The 19,220-nt window shown below is 37.3% G+C and overlaps 1 protein-coding gene across 1 annotated transcript; it reads right to left on the bottom strand.

Moving 5' to 3' along the window:
* Window positions 1-1,883: 1,883 nt before the first annotated feature.
* racgap1 (Rac GTPase activating protein 1) lies at window positions 1,884-18,948 on the bottom strand. The gene is made up of 17 exons (XM_027145242.2): window positions 18,790-18,948; window positions 18,238-18,325; window positions 17,662-17,864; window positions 17,006-17,148; window positions 16,324-16,393; window positions 15,954-16,007; window positions 15,779-15,856; window positions 14,190-14,307; window positions 7,024-7,160; window positions 6,781-6,945; window positions 6,345-6,440; window positions 6,060-6,258; window positions 5,720-5,825; window positions 4,014-4,146; window positions 3,682-3,817; window positions 2,697-2,808; window positions 1,884-2,575 (listed from the first exon to the last, which is right to left on the bottom strand). The coding sequence occupies exons 2-17, from the start codon at window positions 18,320-18,322 to the stop codon at window positions 2,500-2,502; spliced, it is 1,911 nt and encodes a 636-aa protein (XP_027001043.1). The 5' UTR covers window positions 18,323-18,325; window positions 18,790-18,948; the 3' UTR covers window positions 1,884-2,499.
* Window positions 18,949-19,220: the final 272 nt, after the last annotated feature.

The following is a 19,220-nucleotide window of genomic DNA, read 5'->3' on the forward strand; positions in this document are numbered from 1 at the left end:
AATAAGGTTTGGTTAAAAAGTCAATGAATAACCTGTTTGGCTTTGGATTGTATATTTTGTACATTGCTTTTCCTCTGGACCATGAAAAAAAAACAAGACCGCAGATTCAACAATGTCACTGATCACCTTGGGGTATTCTTTGTCTACTGGACCATGCAATGTATTTTAAATATTTGGATTTTTATGGTCAGGATAATAAACAGCTTTCAGTAGTTTCAGTTATAATTTTCTTATAGAATTCACTGCAAGGCCTACACTTTTTTTTTTTACAGCAACTCTATATGGTGTACAGCAACTCTATATGGTGTATTGAGAGCCACAGTATCCAGGGTAATGTCCACAGAAGAAAAATCACATACAACAGGAGTAACAACAAGAGGAATCTGTCTGAACAGAATGTCTATGTACTAAAACAGACCAGTATTTTGTATCCAAAAAAACACAACCACAGCTGCCCAACTCATTGAAGAATTAAATGCACACAACTCTTCTGTTACTCAATTGGAAGTACCAATTGGCATTTATTGGAGAACACCAGAATTTGAATTTAAACTTTTTACTTTGATTTTGAATCCAAAATCTCTTGTATTTCAAAGGTGATTTTAGTATTGGGAAAAGCCAGAAGTAAACATATTTGGACTGTAGAGGGACCCAATTCATAAGTCTAAAGCACTTTTAACTGGTCTGCAGCTACATAGCTCTATATGTATCAGTTTGCGATGCACTTCATGTTGGATAGCATTCTGGCCAAAGCAGCCTTTCTTTTGATATAGATCAAACAGGATACAGCCCTATCATATAGCCTTGGGGACCAGTACATGGTTTTTTCTGTCTTTAAACCACTGTCAGTAGGTACTCACCTCTGCTCACTGGAAACATCCTGGGGTCATGCTGTTTTAAAGATGTTTCCCCAGTCTCTGGCCATAACATTCGGACTATAGGTTTTCAAGTCTGCCCATTTCTCCCAAATCCAAAACATTGGTTACAAGAACAGACTGCTTACCATCTAATATATCCAAGACTGTGCCATTGTTATGAAAATCAGGGGTAATGTAACAGACTAGTCTACTATTGCACGAATAGAAAGTGAAAATCCCCAGGTCACATCCAGAATCAATAAACGTAGTTGAAAACTTTTGATTCATTCTTGCTGAACTAGAGAAGGGAACAGATGTACATATGGCAGAAATGTAATTACAAATATGACACATTTACAGGTGGTAAAAATCACTGGCAGATAAAAGAATTAAGAAACACAAACTTTGATCACCATTATCAGTCAGTAGCAAAATAGCGAATATTTTTCCTGCATTTTTAAATAAATAATGTTAAAGAAAAAGGAAGCTGGTTGCCTCAGGTAGGTCTAAGCGTTACATGTTTATTGAGACTTTGACTTAATTTTTAACCTTGTTTTTTGTTATTGCTGGAAAAAATTATAGAAATGTTACTCAGGGTAAAATTCCAAATCAGGTTTAGGCATGAAAGAAGTAGCACGGTGGCTTAGTGGTTAGCACGTTTGCCTCACACCTCCAGAATTGGGGGTTCCATTCCCGCCTCCACCTTGTGTGTGTGGAGTTTGTATGTTCTCCCTGTGCCTCTGGGGTTCCCTCCGGGTACTCCGCTTTCCTTCCCCGGTCCAAAGACATGCATGGTAGTTTGATTGGCATCTCTGAAAAACTGTCCATAGTGTGTGATTGCGTGAGTGAATGAGAGCGCGTGTGTGTGCCCTGCGATGGGTTGGCACGCCGTCCAGGGTGTATCCTGCCTTGATGCCCGATGACGCATGAGATAGGCACAGGCTCCCCGTGACCCGAGAAGTTCGGATAAGTGGTAGAAAATGAATGAATGAATAATAAAAAATAAAAATAAAAAAAAGAGACAAATGATAGTTGAAAGAAAATATTTATAGGTTAGTGTGGATGAAAATGATTTAATCAAAAGAATCATTAACATAACAGGAAAAAAAATGTAATCAGTGGAGTGGGAAAGTCAATGAAATAAAGGCAATTAGTTTTCTATTTTCATACAATCCAATGAGTTAGCATTACATGCAAAATCCATTTTTTACATACAGGTAATTATCCATGGAATAACAAAGGAAAAAAGCATTCTGGGTGGAGGAAACGTTCACCTGGTCTTAGTTTGTTAAGCACTCTCTCTTGCACAACACATATGATTAAAAAAATAATAATAAAAACAAAACAGATGATATTTGCATAAGAATATAAAGTATGTATTTTAACTAATATTTAAATGAGTTTGGCAAACCTCGTAATATATACTTCCATTTGAATAACAAATCCAAATACAAGTTTAAGGCATCTTGATAATAAAGTGCCTACAAACTCAGATACTTTACTCTGATCTTAAGCTAAAATATGTATATATATATAAAAGCAAGCATGAATAAAACATTTGCATCTGCAGACACAAATTGTAGATATAGATTAATTGTGCAGAGTATAGCAGCTGCAACCAGAAAATTAGTCAAAGGCAGCTCTACTTTAGTAGAGGAGAGGCAAAGAAGTTCCCCTGGCGACCGAAACTGACAGCAGATTTGCTCTTGCTACCAAATCTGTAAAAGAAGAGCCAAATAGTTATCAGTCCATCCTCCTTAATTCAAGCAATATGTAAAAAGTTACTTTTAACATTTAAATACAGTAGACATTAATGATTGCTGCTCAAGCAACACTTACTTAGGAGTGATGACACCCAATGTAGCATTTCTCATACGCTGAGATAGAGAACTAGAAGATGAAGTCTTGCTCATCTGCTGCTCTGGAGTGGTGATTGGGCCAAACATACTCACTGCAAACAAGGACAACAAATCTAGCATCATAATCTTACAAATTTCTTTCATGCTGTTGTAAAAATAGTATGTAAACAGGTAGCTACCCTGTTCTTTAAACACAGGCTCTGGTTGTTTTTGTCAACCATATTCTTCACTATCATTCCATCATATCAAGTGCATTATATATCAAGATTGAGGCTCATGTTTGAGTTTTGTAGATGTCTGAAATTCACCTAGTTACAATAACAAGCATAGGTGCAAAATTTTCAATGATCAAAGTGTCATTTTTGTACATTCCAAGTTGTTTTTCCTACCTAGACAAGTTTAATTCTCCAATTCAGTCTTTGCTCAGCACTACATACCCTTAAAATGTACTAATTCAGTTTAAATTTATCTTTAGATTTCTAGACTAATCATTTACATGATTAAATAAATGAAGTATATCTCTGCAGTATAAGAGAGGTATTTTTTTGCAGTTATCCTGTGAATGATCATTACATATACATTCGTTCCTCTGAAACTGGTCTTTTAACTGTTCCTTTAACTCGTTTAAAATAGATGGGAGATAGGGCCTTCTCTTCACTAGCTCCAAAACTGTGGAATTCTTTACCAACTGAGATAAGGCAAGCAACATCTCTTGGTACTTTTAAATCTCAACTTAAAACTCTTTTTTTACGGTAGCTGTTAATTTGACTAATTTGTAATTTTACATAGTGCTTATTTTATAGTCTATTTTGTTGTTTTAATTTTAATCTTTATATTATGTCTGTACAGTATTTTTCTTGTTTTTATTTTGCTTTTGTAAAGCGCTTTGAGATGTTCTTTTAAAGGCACTATAGAAAATAAAGGTTATTATTATTATCATTATTTACTGAAGAATACCACAATACCTTTTTGGTCTGGAGTGGAATAAACATTGTTGTTTTCAATAACCATGTTATCAGCATGAGCTTGATGGTGGTCTTGCTCCACCATCAAGAACTGGCTCCAGTACTCTGCAGGTAGGCTCAGCAAACGTTCAACAACCTAAAATGATTGTATTTAATTATTTATTACATGTTTATTAATTTAAACAAGGACAAGTTAAAACTTAAGAATTGTCATAAGATATTCTGTCTGAAACAATGGAATTATGATATCAATAATAATGACATTTGTAAGCCTAGTATTTCTTTTTACTGTATTTTTGCATTAAGACATTAAGTGCATTTCCTCTCTCTACCCTAGGTTGTCGCTTTGTGTCCTGTAGAATTCTCAGTGGGTCTGGATCAGGTACACCATGACCCACAATAGTCGGCCCAAATACACGAGCAAGATTAGTCATACCCATCTTAGTATCAGGGCTTTGGGCAACTCTGGAGGGGAGAGAACAGTTACTTAGCAATGTAGTACAAACATTACCATACATTACATATACCAAATAATTTCATCAGTGTTACTGCAAAAACAACATTAATATATAGTTGTCCAGGTCATTGGAGTTTCACAGAAAAACACCAAACATCTTTACACACCTTCACAATTATGCTGGAACAGTAGTCTTCTCTAAATGGTTACCAGAGACTTGAAAGAATACAGTTGTCTTAAATGTTTCTATATGATTTAGCTTCGACCGCTAACGTTACAGTTATGTTGTGTCGACTCTGCTCAGTGGACTTGATGCATCGAACTTGTACTGATGTGGTACGGCAGTTCAATCTCACAAAAAAAAAAAAAACACTGTATGGAGTTTGAAATTATCACAAACTTTGGAAACTTTCTGCGGTTTTCTTTCACCTGAATCTTCTCTGTAAACTTCTGTGCTTTCTCCATGTTCCTCCATTTTTCATGTCCAGAGTTTAAAGGGTTGTGCATCAGTAATAATAGTATGTGGGGAAATGCAGTGCTCCATATGAAGTTACAGTAAATTGTCTAAACAAAGCTTCGAGGCAAATAATTTGTTTTGATTTTTTTTTTTTTGTATTTAAAATTACTCGAGGAATCATTTGAGCCCTACTCTGTACAACCCATTCAACTGCCACCATTTGTCTGTTTGGATTGCATGGTTAATGTGATTTACATTATGTGGCTGAAGCGCCTAAACTCAATAATTAGGAGGCATGTCCAACTAAATTTAACCATATAATGTAAAGACTGAAATGAACCAGAGACAAAAGTGAAAAAGAATTCACCTTCCTAGTTGTGACAAACTAGTATGAAAAAGGGTCACCACTCGTTCAGTACTGTTTGTTATAGCATACAGATATGGAAATGTTGAAATTACCCTCAGTATGAGCATATAAAGCTTAAACTTTATAAGCATTAAATCTACATATTAAATAAGCATTGAATTTCTAGATAAAACTAAACTAGCAGTATGCAATTGAGAATTGACATGGGATCATTGTTTCAGATGGTTTTAGATACGCACTTGTGCTGGATAAATTAAACATGTTTATTTGTGATGTCATATTTGGAAAAAACTTTTATAAAACAATTGTAAAATACAATTTTTTATGCATTTGTGTGGGGAAACAAGATAATGGTATTACCAAGAGGTTACTGAATGAGGACTCAAGTAAATACTAGTAATTAAATACTAGCTGAAAAAAAAACATTTTCAAATGAAATCAGGCATGTTCTATTATCATTTCATTCAAATAAAATAGTAAGCACAAAACAGAAGTCGTATCAAAATATTTGTTCTCAAAACTTAATTTTTGGAGTTAAACAGAAATGCTGTTATCTTTTTCACAATTCACATAATTTATCAGTGGTTACAAAATGAACTTGGATATTCAGAATCTCACATTTCACAACATATATTCTTAAACCCCAGTTTTATGTTCTTATTTGCAGTGTCAAAAACCATGACTGGTGTCTCGCAATTGTGCATCAGTAAGTGGAAGCTGCTCTAGTGCAGAAATGAAATCACATTGTGTTTCCTACCTCTGCAGATGGATGATTAGGAAGGCCAGAGTGTCCCTGTTTGGCTGAGGCAAGTCACTGATAGTTTGGTACATCAGTGCAGTAGAATTGTCTTCATCAGCTAACTCTAGAGGGGGTGGGGGGGATGATTACATAACCACGGTAAGAATAAACCTAAAATGAGTTTCCAGTCTTGGATAAACTATAAACTTTGGGCAAAATTAGAATTTTAGTAAGAATTAAAATGATTTAACCAAAATAACATTTTAAATACAAAATTATCTCCATCTAAATAATGAACCATCAATCCAGCCCAAGCTGATGTCTCTTGAAATTAGTTTTAGTTTCAGTTCAGTCTCACCTGCTGCCTCCATAAAATTACTGTTGAGACGGAAGGTAAGCAGAGGCTCTTTAAGGTTTCTCAGGAAGTCCTTCAGAAGGCCAGTAATAGCATGTATGTCCTCCACCTTACTTAGCAGAGGAAAAGTCTTTCCACGCAGAAACTTTTCCTTTAGGTCTTTCACCACTCTGTCAGCTCCAGATATACGGTACAGGCCAGTCTGGTATGAAAATCACAGAATCCACAATGCTGAACAGCATATATGCTGCAAATGGTCTTCTCTATAAAGTTAGTTTACAGACTGACCTCATGTAGCCCTTTCTGCTCAATTTCATTCACACAGTGGACCACCAGTGGTGGAATCATGGGGGAGGTGTCAGACACATAGTCTGCAAGAGTGCCCTACCAAAAAAAAAAGCAATTATATAGGGAAGCAGAATAAAGTGCAATTATATGAACTACAAAGCAGTTGCAATTTTAAACAAGGAAAAATGTGTATCCTGAATCACCATTAAAAAAAACCCACCACAGCACATTATTTGCATAATTATTTCAATGCCATAGAGCACATTTATTTATTTGCCATGTCAATTGAAAATCAACAACCCTTGATTATTCCCACCAGGTTAGTGCTGTTTATTTTTTTGAAACCCAACTTTACTACCATCCACTTTGAAATTATTCCACAAAGATGGATGTGGAAACAAAAACATACTGCATGCAATAGCAACTAACATTCTACCTCTCCAATTTTTACTGGAGTCCCAGACAGATTAGGAATGCATGGCAGGGGACAGCGCTCACGACACTCAGGATGGGTGACCACACGACAGTCCCTACACTTCAGAGAAATTTTTCCAAACTTGATCCTCTTCCCACAGGGAACACAGGATTCAGGCTTTATCACCTGAAATGAATATTCAGTTTAATAAAACAGCCATTCTTAAAACAAATTCTGTAAGTCCGGGATAAATGACAAGCATACCGTTTTGGAAACAAACTCATGTAGACGAACACCCCCATTGCTCTGCGGTGTGCTGGGCTCTGCTTTACTATCTGTCTGGGTTAATACTTCGACAGACTGCACTGAATCCGTGTCTTCTGTAGCCCAAACCATGGCAGCTACAGGAAATACAGTTAGAATGTGCAAGGGTTTATTAAAAAACATAAATCATGTTCAAAATCAGCCAAAATGGATGGTAGAACAAAATGCTAATACTACCTTTAATTATATGATAAATCAACAAATATTTTAAATGAGTTTAAAAAAACTCTTTTGATTCATATAACTTAAACCATAAGGCATAAGGTCTTGGATGTGTGTAGTTGCATAAACTGCTTAATTTTACTATAGAAATGAATCATTTTTTTGTGTCCACACCATGAAATGGGATGGTTTAACTTGGTACACAGAGCAGACTGCAATATCCCCAGAATCTAACGGTGTGAAATCAGATATCTTTCAGGCAAACACTTTTTTGAATAGTGATGTCCGGTTGCTTGCACAGGAACTTTTGGTCTCTTATCAAGCTGGACTTGAAAAATTCATTTGGAAATTTTTTTTAGAAGCAGGACACGACCCAAAGCAGCACCCTTCAAAGGAAACAAGATGAGGTCAGGAACAGGCAGAGAACTCTGAACACACACTGTGTTCCTCTACCAGTTTTCCTGGTAGTCAAAGCCCAGTCTAGCTCAACAACCTCAGGGTCAAGGATTACATTATTGTGGGTCATTCTGAACTGCAAGCTTCTCTGCTTCACAGAGATACCCAGCGGTACCGGACCACAACATCCTGTCAGACAAGTTCTTGTACCACATGGACAGACCAATGGAGTTAGTGAGGTCAAGTGGTGATGCAGACTATAAAAGTAAATAGCAGCAAGTGCAGCTCACAAGGTCCTTTCACACTCTTCTGCACACTCAACTTGGAACTCTTGACAATCAAAATGTACTTTCTACCTTCCTTGGTCATAGTAAGTGCCTCCACAGGCAGACATGGACAATGCCTTTTGTGAAATACACGAGGCTCTCGCTCAACACCAAAACACAGTGCCACCCTCAAATGCACAGTGTCAAATGTCCAACCAACATCACCAGGGGCAACGGTGTACTAGATAATTGCCACACTTCACCAAAATACAGCTACAAGGCACAATTACACCATTTGCAAAAATTGTTTGCTTCATGCCTAAATACAAACAGAAGCTGTAACAGGAACCTCCACTCTGGACGTACCAATCACTCCCGAATCTGCAGGATGGTCTGGATGACTGAGGTCATTAGAGTGGTGCCTGAACATGTCAGTGTATTTACGGAAGCATTATAAGGCTGCAGCCAACAGCCTGCAGAGAGCCTGTACAGCCTACACATTGGCATCAATTGTAAAAGCCACCAAGTTGCCACTGCTGGGCCCCTGAGCAAGGCCCTTAACCCTCAATTGCTCAGTTGTATAAATTGAAATAAAAATGTAAGTCACTCTATAAGAGTGTCTGCTAAATGCCATGAATGTAAATGTAATGCAAACGGAGCAGGAAATGCATGACATGAAGGCTTTCAGGAGAGTGAACACCAGGATGAAAGCAGAACCAGAGGCATATCAGGAAAGGTCCTTAAAGCCTGTGCGGACTAGGGATGCAAAATTTCAAGAATTTTCATGGCTGGAAACGTTCCATTGAAATTAACAGGAATATATGGCAATTAACTGCAATATATGGGAAATAATGGGATTAACTAAGACTTTACAAAATTGCAGATTAGCCTATAACAGGGAACTTAAATGTAATTGGGAAAAAGAAAATTACAGGATAATCTTGGTTAAAACAACCAGATTTACTGCAATTTTAGTTGAATTTCTACCCTGCACATTCATCAATAATGAACACAGCACTTTGCCTACTGCAGCGCTATTGAGGCCATTCCCCCAACGCACTGTGCATTCCTCCATAACATAACACATAATTTTTTGAATCCTGCACGCAAAATTCTGTCAAAGAAAATGCCCATCATGGTGAATATTTACATAAAGTATTTACACATTACACAAAGTTATATTATGCTTTTTGGAAGCTATTGTGCAATAGAATTCAGGGTTTCCTGCAGAAAATTTGTTAGTTAAGGCGTTAGGGTTCAGCGGGTGGAACGGGGCTAGCGGGAGGGCGGCGCTTCTTTGTGAGATAGACCACAGACTTTGTACTACATTTAACAATTATTTATTTACCACTAAATATAAAATTTAAAATAACATGAATAAGAAAGTGCAAAACAACATTAAAAATTTTGCAGACACATTTTATCAACTGGCTAGTTATCCTCTAGACCAGGGGTGTCAAACTCTGGCCCGCGGTGTAATTATATTTGGCCCGTGAGATCATATCAGATGTGCATTACAGCTGGCTAGCCACATGCTCCGCTAATACTACAAATCCCAGAATGCATTGCCATTGTATTGACATGTAGTCACGAACAGCAAGCGCCCCTCATTCTCTGTCGACAATCGTTAGCAATCATGCTACAGTCACGTCGAGCAAGTTAATTCCATCCTCCACAAAAATGGCCAAACGAAAGATGGACAATAGGAGCTTTCAAGACAGGAGGGAGGCAGATTATCTGTTCATGAATATGAAGGACAGATCTGTTTGTCTTTTGTGCTAACGTGTCTGTAACGAAAGTATATAACACAAGAAGACACTATAAAACGAAACATTATGAGAAGTATAAGGACCTGGACATAAGGCAGAAGCTGCAGAAGACAGAGGAGATGAAAAAAAAGTCTGTTTTCCCCGCAGACTATGTTCATGAAAGCAAAATCAAAAAGTGAAGCTGCTGTAAAGTCTATCGTTATTGTGGCAGCAGAGATCGCAAAATCTGCCTGGCCCTTTAATGAGGGAGAGTTTGTCAAAAAGTGTATGGTCAAAGTTTGCAAAATGAACACTACTGATGTGTCTTTTATTTCAAATTTAATTTCTTATGTGTTTGTAATATCAAGCTCTGGTTGTTCCAAATCCTGTGTTTAAGCAAAACTAAAGTTTGTTTCCATATGAAAAAGGTTGAACATTACAAATCAGTTGCAGTTAATTTTTCAATAAATATTCAGTTTGGCCTGTGACTTTATCTCAGTTTTATATTTTGGCCCACTGTGAATTTGAGTTTGACACTCCTGCTCTAGAGAGTGAGGGAGCACCTCGGTGTATCATTTTGGCCGTGTGGTGCGGTGTGAAGCGCATCTGCACTATTCTCCGAGATGCACTTGATGGCTTTTTGTGTAGCGGAATTTTTTTTTTTTTTTTTTTTGGACGACCTAGTTAAGGCGGTAGGGCTTCAGAGTTTAGGCGGGCCACCTTAACCGAAAAGCGCTGTGGGAAACCCTGGAATTATACCATTGTAAATACAAATACATTGAGCAGACATGTAGGATAATCATTTTAAAAAACTGTAAAAAGACTACCCCCATGCTCACCCCTCCCCGTCCAGGTTACCATAGAATTACCATAGTTACCATTGATTCCACAGGTTTGAATTTTACTTTCACACTTTTATTTTACTGCAATATGATCAATTATCAGCACACGATAGTAGGTAGCTACATGCTAAGGCTAACATTTTTCTGTGTTAATGATAAAATAATGTTGTGTACTCTCTCAATTGCAACCTCCATTTATACAAAATTACATGGAGCTGTATGTACACATTGGATTCACCGCGTTTGGATGCCAATGTAGGTTCACAAAGCCATGAGCATTAACAGTAAAGCAACATCCGCCATGTTGTGTTTGCCGCTGCTGCACTAAACATTGCTGGGAAACGTGACACATATACAGTGATGTAAGACTCGGCACTGTGATGGCTCTCTAGCCAATCGAAAGGCAAACTGGTTCTTAGAAGGTTCGTCGGTGGAATCAACTTTGAACCAGCACTAGCTCTGAACCAGCACCCGGTTCTTTTTGGTGGAAAAGGGCAGCTGCCTCTGCTGGGTCCCTGAGAAAGGCCCTTCACACTCAATTGCATAAAATAAAAATGTAAGTCACTCTGGATAAGGGTGCCTGCTAAATGAGGTAAATGTATTTTATCTATGTGTATTTAGAAAATACACACAGCCAGTAAATTAGATATGCTAAATGTAAGCTAGCCCTATTTCATTGACAATTTATGAGGCCTGCTGTTTCAATCTGTTATGATCTTTCTTCTATCCACTCCGTTACCCAGTTTTGTTATTTTACAGTACTGGTCAAATGTTAGGACAAATTACCATTTTTAAATGCCCATCAAGCCTGCATTTGACCAAAAAAAATACAGCACAATCAGTTTGTGATATATTTTTGCAAAATATTACAATACCTTTTGATTTAATATACTATAAAAATATTCTAATATGCTGATTTATCATCAATTTTAGTGTTGTGTTCTTCAATTTTTATAACCTGTTATTTTTTTCTGGATTCATTGCTTAATAAGTTACATTTTAAAATGTGATTTCACAATATTACTGTTTTTCTTTATCATGATCAAATAAATCAGGCTTAAATGAGCATAAGATACTTCTTACAAAAACATAGAAAAATGTAATTTGTCCAAACTTTTGACTGAACTATTGTATATACTAGGTTACAGTTTGTTTTAACAGGCCTGCTGATTAAGGAATATTTATTCTTTCTATTTGTTTGCAAAATGTTTATTAGAATTTTACTATATATATCTGAGCATTGCATTGCATGTGTGTTTTTACAAGCTTTTTCCCCCCAATATTATTCCATAGAACTATGCCACACACACACCATCTTATGTGTGGATACATTTCACCTCAGCCAGCGTTGGGGGGAAAAAATAAATAAACAAACAAATAAATAACTGTATTATGACCTGCATGTTGGCTTATGTCCCTAAAGAAACTCCAGCCCATATGCCTCAAGTACTATTGCCCAGAAGGGAAATTATGTCAAAATGTTTACATTTACAGCATTTGGCAGAGGCCCATATCCAGAGCGACATACATAAGTGCTTAAATCTCTCTCATTGGATACATTAATGCTGGTTCAATAGGTTAAATACTTACTATACCATGAGTTTAAAACATTGTTCAAAGTTACAATAAAAAGTTTCAAAGTTTTTTTTTTTTTAAATAATTGCAGAAGATAGGGAAAGAAGTGCTAGTTGGAGTGTATCCTGAATAAGAAGGCTTCAACCGCCGTTTGAAAATAGCCAGCTGTCCGGACCCCTAGGGGAAGTTCCTTCCACCACCTTGGTGCCAGAACAGAGAAGAGTCTTGTACTGTAGTATTCTTGCCTCTTACCCTGAGAGATGGTGGAACTAGTCGAGCAGTGCTGGTAGATCAGAGGGTGCGGGGTGCAGTGTGAGGAGTGATGAGGGCTTTGAGGTAAGAGGGAGCTGGTCCGTTTTTGGCTTTGTAGGCCAGCATCAGTGTTTTGAATCTGATGCTACCAGAAGCCAGTGGAGAGATCGCAGCAGCGGGGTGGTATGGGAGAACTTAGTCTATGTCTACACTAATCCGGATATATTTGAAAACGGAGTTTACGTCTAAACAAGTTGTTGAAAACAAGCCATGCAGCTGCATTTTGGATCATTTGCAAGGTTGCAAGCTGTGGCTGAAGGGGAGATCAGATCGTTGTGCAGGGATATAGCAAGGTCATGACCTGAGGGTGAATCACCTGGGATGAACAGCAGTTCAGTTTTGCTAGGATTGAGCTTTAACTGATGAGCAGTCATCCATGATGATATTTCTGCCAGACATGCTGATATCCGATTAGAGGCTGTGGTATCTGATATGAGCATCCTTCCAGGTAGGAAGCAAACGATTCCCAAGCTGATCTGCAAATACCAAGACTCATGTGGACACGAGAGTCTTGTGGTTGACCATATCAAAACACTGCTGAATGGTCAAGGAGGATAAGGACCGATTTGGCTGATCTAGCAGCATGGAGTTTCCCAGAGACATCCAAAAGGGCTGTCTCTGTGGAATGAGCTGCTTTAAAAGACAGACTGGTTGGGATCTTGGAATGTTGAAGACAATCTAATACAATCCTGCCCTCCAAGCTGTAGGTCCTGGTAAGGCCATCCTTAAAATATTCTTGTTTGCCTTAACCTGACCGACCCGGTCAATTTAGGACCAACTCAAATATTTTTTTTTTTGCATTAAGTCCGACCAACTTGCCGGTTTTAAATTTGCATTAAGACTGGACAATTCAAACAACTAACACAAAAGCAATAAAATAATATTAATTATATTTTAGTAAGTATTGTAAATATATAAATTGCCTAGGCCTACATACAAATGAAGGCTACGTTCTTTCTTTTAAATAAAAACCCGTGACATCATCTATGTGTACACTATAAGTTAATGGATGTCACACAATGGCCTGTGTTTTCGCTTCGTCTCATACTCTCATTCACTGTCAGAGTCAACGGTTCGCACTTGGTAATGATGGCTGCGGCTGCAGTAAACAAAATGGGCGGGCTAGCCTGTCCCTGTGTCAGAGGATTTCCAACTCCCTGACAGACAGCCCACAACAGTATAGGTGGGTAGACTTCTTGTACCCTCCCTAACCCTAGGCACTGGAGAACCCCAGGCCTGTACCCTGAGGACCCTGGTGTTATTGTACAATTAATAAATGTGGACACTTCCTACTCCACAAATGAGTCAATCTCTTACCACTGAATGAAAATACTCCATGGAGGAGATTAAAAGCACAGAGAACCGGTGCCAGGAGAACCTCCCGTTGAAAATCAGCAAGACAGCAGAGTTAATGTACTTCAGCTTGAAACAGGAGAGGTGCTACCATCCTCTTATGATCAATATGACCCGAGTGCAGAAAGAGAATGTACAGCATCAGACACCTGAATGTTCACAGGAAGCAGGACCTGTCATGATCCTGTTATTTCAACACCCTGGAGAGGAAGACCTGTCCGTGAGGACACCTCAGATGCCATTTTTCCATATTATCTTTCACTTTCCACTGGTATAATAAATTATATTTTCATTGTAATTCTATCATAGAATATTTATACTCTTACTGATTATATTTTTATTGTAAGGACAGACTATAAAGCATTTCATTAAATGTTGATTACATATGTGACAAAATCTGAACCAATCTCACATCCAAAAAGTAAAAATGAAATCATCAACTCTAAGCTTACCAGTCTTTCTCCTGCTTCTGGTCCAGTAAGGCACAGCTTCAAGAGTGGTGACAGCCTCTATGGGACCTCCATTGTTAGGCACTGTCACTGTGGTCTTGGCTATGAGAGACTCATTTCCCTATGGACGTGTGTGGGTGGACACACACATGAGAGTGAAAGAGAGTGAGAGGACATCAACATCAAGCGGTCTATCATTACAATCAGAAGATTACTTACAGAAGACAGAGGCCAGTACAGTATGGCCACATTTACTTATTTCATCTTATGCAATTAACATGCATCACAGGTCTGTACCAAGTACAAGTAAACGTGGTCATATGCATTCAGCAGAATACAAATGTATTTATAGAGCACTGTTTGTTATGAAAACTGCTTTGGTTATGTACATAAATGCCACAACATTGTATAAATATTATTTCTCTCTATTAATTTTAAATTTATAAATATATCTGTAATAAGCAAGCCAAGGGTAACTATGACAAGGAAAGGCATGAGGTAAGAGCTGTGGGGAACCAGACTCAAAAGAGAACCTGTATTGTGTTCTGTTCATGCCAGTCACATTTGGATGTAAACAAAGATACAAATGGATAAACAGGAAAATAAGCATTTCTACCATTTCAGGTTTAAAGCGGCGTTCACACTGCACATGACAGCTGATAAACTGGTAGTCATTCATTTCCTATGGAGAGTCGCAAAGTCGCTGCATGAGGTGCTGTCCATCTGCGGAGCCGTAATTTTCGGATCCGTTTTGAGTGCTGGATCCATTAAAAAATTTGAACGTGTGCGACTACACTGCATCCGATATGCCGACCAGATGTTATGTATTCCAATGTTGTCCAATCTGGTTCGTGTGCAAGGTGATAATTATTGAAAAGTATTAATATTAACTTCAGTAATTTTTAAACTTTGTTTTAAATACATTGTTATTGATAAAAAAAGTACTAATATATTGTATTATTTTTAATGTTGTGTCCATGTTTCCTCAAAAATTATTCACGGCCTTTCTGGATTTGTTGTTGCATTGATTGATTGTATTTACTCCTTCATTAATTCATTCATTCATTCACCATGATAAATGGAGGGAGAATACAGGCTCTTGCTTTTGCTCTCCTTTACTGGAGATGCAAAAGAAAACATTGCAAATCAGTGTGGATAAAACACTACCTGACTTGAAGAAAAATACTCTGAGTATCACTGTTTAGTGCAAGAGTTGTGCCTTAATGGAAAAGATTTCCGTGGTTATTTACGAGTGTCACGATCATATAGTAATGGGTTTTCCGAGACTGCGAGAATTAGCTTCTCTCCCATGTTGACATCTACACGATCATATTGCACATTCCATGCGAATGTCACTAGGGAGGCGAAATCCTCGTCTCGGTTTTTCGTGTGCAGTGTGAAGGCCGCTTAAGGAGTAGGGGAGGATATAATATTACCAGCAGTGCAGTCAGTAACTGCAAACAGTGGCAAATCGAAAATAAAAGTTAAAAATATGGACTGATTTATCGATAGTTTTGCACTTTGGTTGACTGCTGATTGGGTAATAAGCAATAAACTATTGTATAGTTCAACAGTTCTGAATTAAGACATACTTTCTCAGAAGTGCGGCCTGTGGACCGAGACCTTTTAGGTGCAGCAAGAGGCCCATCAGTATGGTTTCTCGAGGAGCGCTGAAAAATACCAGCCAACTCATTTAGTGCTCATAACCAGAATAATTAAAACTAAATTGCCTTCAAGTGGGTAAGGTTGCAAAACTCATCATCTTACTCTCTTTTGACGTTTCTTCAATCGAACATTTCTGACAACAGAAGAGTCCCAGTCCTAAGGATGTAAGAAGGGAACAACAGAAAAAAAACACAACATAAACCAATGTCAGATTAATAGGACACAAACAAAATTGCTGTCACAAAGCTTTGGGAAATTTCCCCATTGTGGGATGAATAAAGGTATATCTTACTACCAGATGAAAGGTACAGGATAGGTGGGCTTCAACTATGTCGATTGTAGCCCATCTATGTAATTTTAGGTCCATTTCTGGTATTTTCATGCTATGTTGTAGTGCATTTAGCCCCTGAAGGTGTTTGATAATCCAATATCATGTGTGTAGGTCATGACTTTAACAAAGAAGATTACTTACCAATGAATCATCAGTTTTATCATAGCTTATATCAGACAAAATCGAGGCTGATTCGTCAATAGTGGTCAGTCTGTAGAAATGATCAACATTAAAATCATTAATAATATGGCTTCAATATGGTTCACATTCATTACAATGAATTACCCATTTCTGTATTTAATATGAAAAGCCTGGAAGACCACAAGAAAGAGTAAAGAATAAAAACCTCACCACATTTAAAACACTAAGGACACTCTATAAGACATATCATAATCAAAGTTTATTAATTAACACACAGTTTAAACCATCTGTCTGTTTGCTGAGCTATTCCCACCAATTTGAGTGGACCGTTGATAATTGAAAATGTACACCCCAAGTAATAACATTCAAAACTCTCATTAATCTGGATGTGCAAGCTCATTCATCAGTTTCTGCAGCACACAATCATCAACTTTGTTTTACTAATGATCAGGATGAGATTTTCTGAGCATCAAATGCCAAAAACACTAGTCTCATCTTCGCTGTCATTTCATCAGGATCTGAGATATGGCCTACAATGGTGGCCTCATTGGCAAATTTAAGCTGAGCTATGGACACGTGTGCTTGTAAACAAAACATGAGTGTGTTGTGCTCCGCTAGTGTGCTCCCAACGCAAAATGCATATTCCATCCATAGTATACATTATACTTTTGTCTCTCCTCACCTTCGGCTGCTGTTGAGATTGTTAGGGGCTTGTGAGCGTACACTGAGAAAAGCCAAAGCTGACCGCTGCTCATCATTTAACTGGATACTTGAACTAGAGCCCTCTGTGACCAACAGCTCTCGAATAAGTTGAATCTGACGATCCTATACACAAAGGAGAAAACTGGTGTTACAATATCCAAGAGCTCATTAAGGATTCAGATGCTGGTTCAGGTTCAAGATGCTCTGAGCATCATATCAGCAGGATTTGAATTTTAACTCCTTCATGCCCAGTGTACATATGTTAATGTCTGTAAATAATTTTGTTTTTATTTAAAGAAAGTTTTCTTAATCTCAGAAGTCAGCTACAAGAATTTCAACAGTCTTTAACTCCAAACAAATAGCAATCAATGTTTAAAAAAATTTTCATGTTCAGGTATAAGTGTCAAATTACATACGGTAAACGTGCAAAAATAAATAAATAAATAAATAAATAAATAAATAAATAAATAATGCATGAACAGTTAAAATGCTAGAAAACAAAAACATCCAAAGACAACAAGGAAATTTGAAACAAACCACTCTTCAAAGCTTTCACACAAGCTATAAGCAGCTATTTTTATTAAATGTGGCATTTATTACCAAGAACATGTTAGTAAGATGTGTGTCTACCCATACCAATTTTTCACAGTCGGCCTCAGCTTTCTGACGTCGACGGATTTCTACGTCCACTTGGTTGCGAGCATGTTTTAGCTTGACCTCCAGCGCACCCCTCTCAGTTTCTGCTTTGGCAAGCACCTCCTTACAAGAGGCCAAGTCTTGCTCCACTCTTAGCCATTTACGCCGACAGTCGTCAAAATTCAGTGCCATTTGAATGAACTCTGGAAAATGTGCAAAATAAGTCCAAGGCAGTGATAGTGAAGTATATGGGTGTTGAATGGGTTTAATTCATTCATAACTCAAACTTTGCTAGTAAAAGCTATACAAATAAAACTAAGAAAAACATTAGATGTTTGCTTAGTGGAAAGTTAAGGAATACAAAGCTGCCTGACTTACAATAAAGAATATATTCATTTAAAAAAAATCTAAAATTTTAATAGTTGTATCATGTTCTCAGAGTGTCTATAATGTACACAATTAAACATTGTCAACAAATGCTGAGAACCCCTGAAGTATGGAACTGTTGGAAAGGTAAAAAGGTAACAAGAAAATGTTTTCAGATGTATAAACTAGGATAACTGCAGAATTACTCACGGGGCTCAATACTTTCATTGAGGACATCGACGTGGGCTCGAAGATTCCCAAACAAGCTATAAAGATTCAGTGCAGCGGTTTCCATGTTCTACAGCGGACACAAGGGGAAAAAATTAAAGTCAACAATCTACTTGAACGGTTATTAGCAAGGCCGTGAACATATCGTTAGCCTTGCGGAACAAAAACATAATTCAGTTGTAAAAAAAAAATAATAATAATGTTGCTCAAGAGTATTAATACTATGGAACTAAAAATTCTGCTGAAAATCGGGAGTTTAAACTGTGTGAAAAAGTTTCCAGTTATAACAATACATACAGCTTGCTAGCCTACTAGCTTAGCCAATTGTGATCTAGTTCACAGAGATAATGGAGCAAGACTAAAAGAATTCAACAATTCACAATTGGAATAAGTTTTAGAACAATTGTACCCAAGACTTATCAGACTTGCGTGAACGAATACGGCTATTTTAACAGCCTTATACCAATAGCCCAGCTGTTTGCTTATCGAATCCGTAACTAAGTAGCGTATCTTAAAATTATGAAGATTCATTACCTTACAAAACTGTCGAGTTCGCGTAAAATCTTTTTGGTTTTATCCAGACGAGATGTTGGAGTTAAATAAGATCTATTAATCGATCTTTAACGCTCCATCTGACTCTCTTCAGTTGAGTGTGTTACATTGGTTTAGCAAGAAAGTAGTTACATTTCAAATTTACCCGCTAGCCAATGAAAATTGAGCGTCCAAACGTCAGTTCAATGACGTAACACCAAAAGGCAGAATCTCAGAAACTGCATTAGACCTTCTATCCTTCCTAATAAATCAATAAAAAAATAATTATAATAATAATTATTATTTATATATATTTACATATAAGGGGTAGTAATAATAATTATTCAATTCAATTTTCAATTCAGTTTATTTGTATAACGCTTTTAATAATTCCCATTGTCTCAAAGCAGCTACACAAGTATAGAAACGAAAGA

The sequence above is a fragment of the Tachysurus fulvidraco genome, chromosome 23 (assembly GCF_022655615.1).
Source record: "Tachysurus fulvidraco isolate hzauxx_2018 chromosome 23, HZAU_PFXX_2.0, whole genome shotgun sequence".
In the NCBI taxonomy this organism is placed as follows: domain Eukaryota; kingdom Metazoa; phylum Chordata; class Actinopteri; order Siluriformes; family Bagridae; genus Tachysurus; species Tachysurus fulvidraco.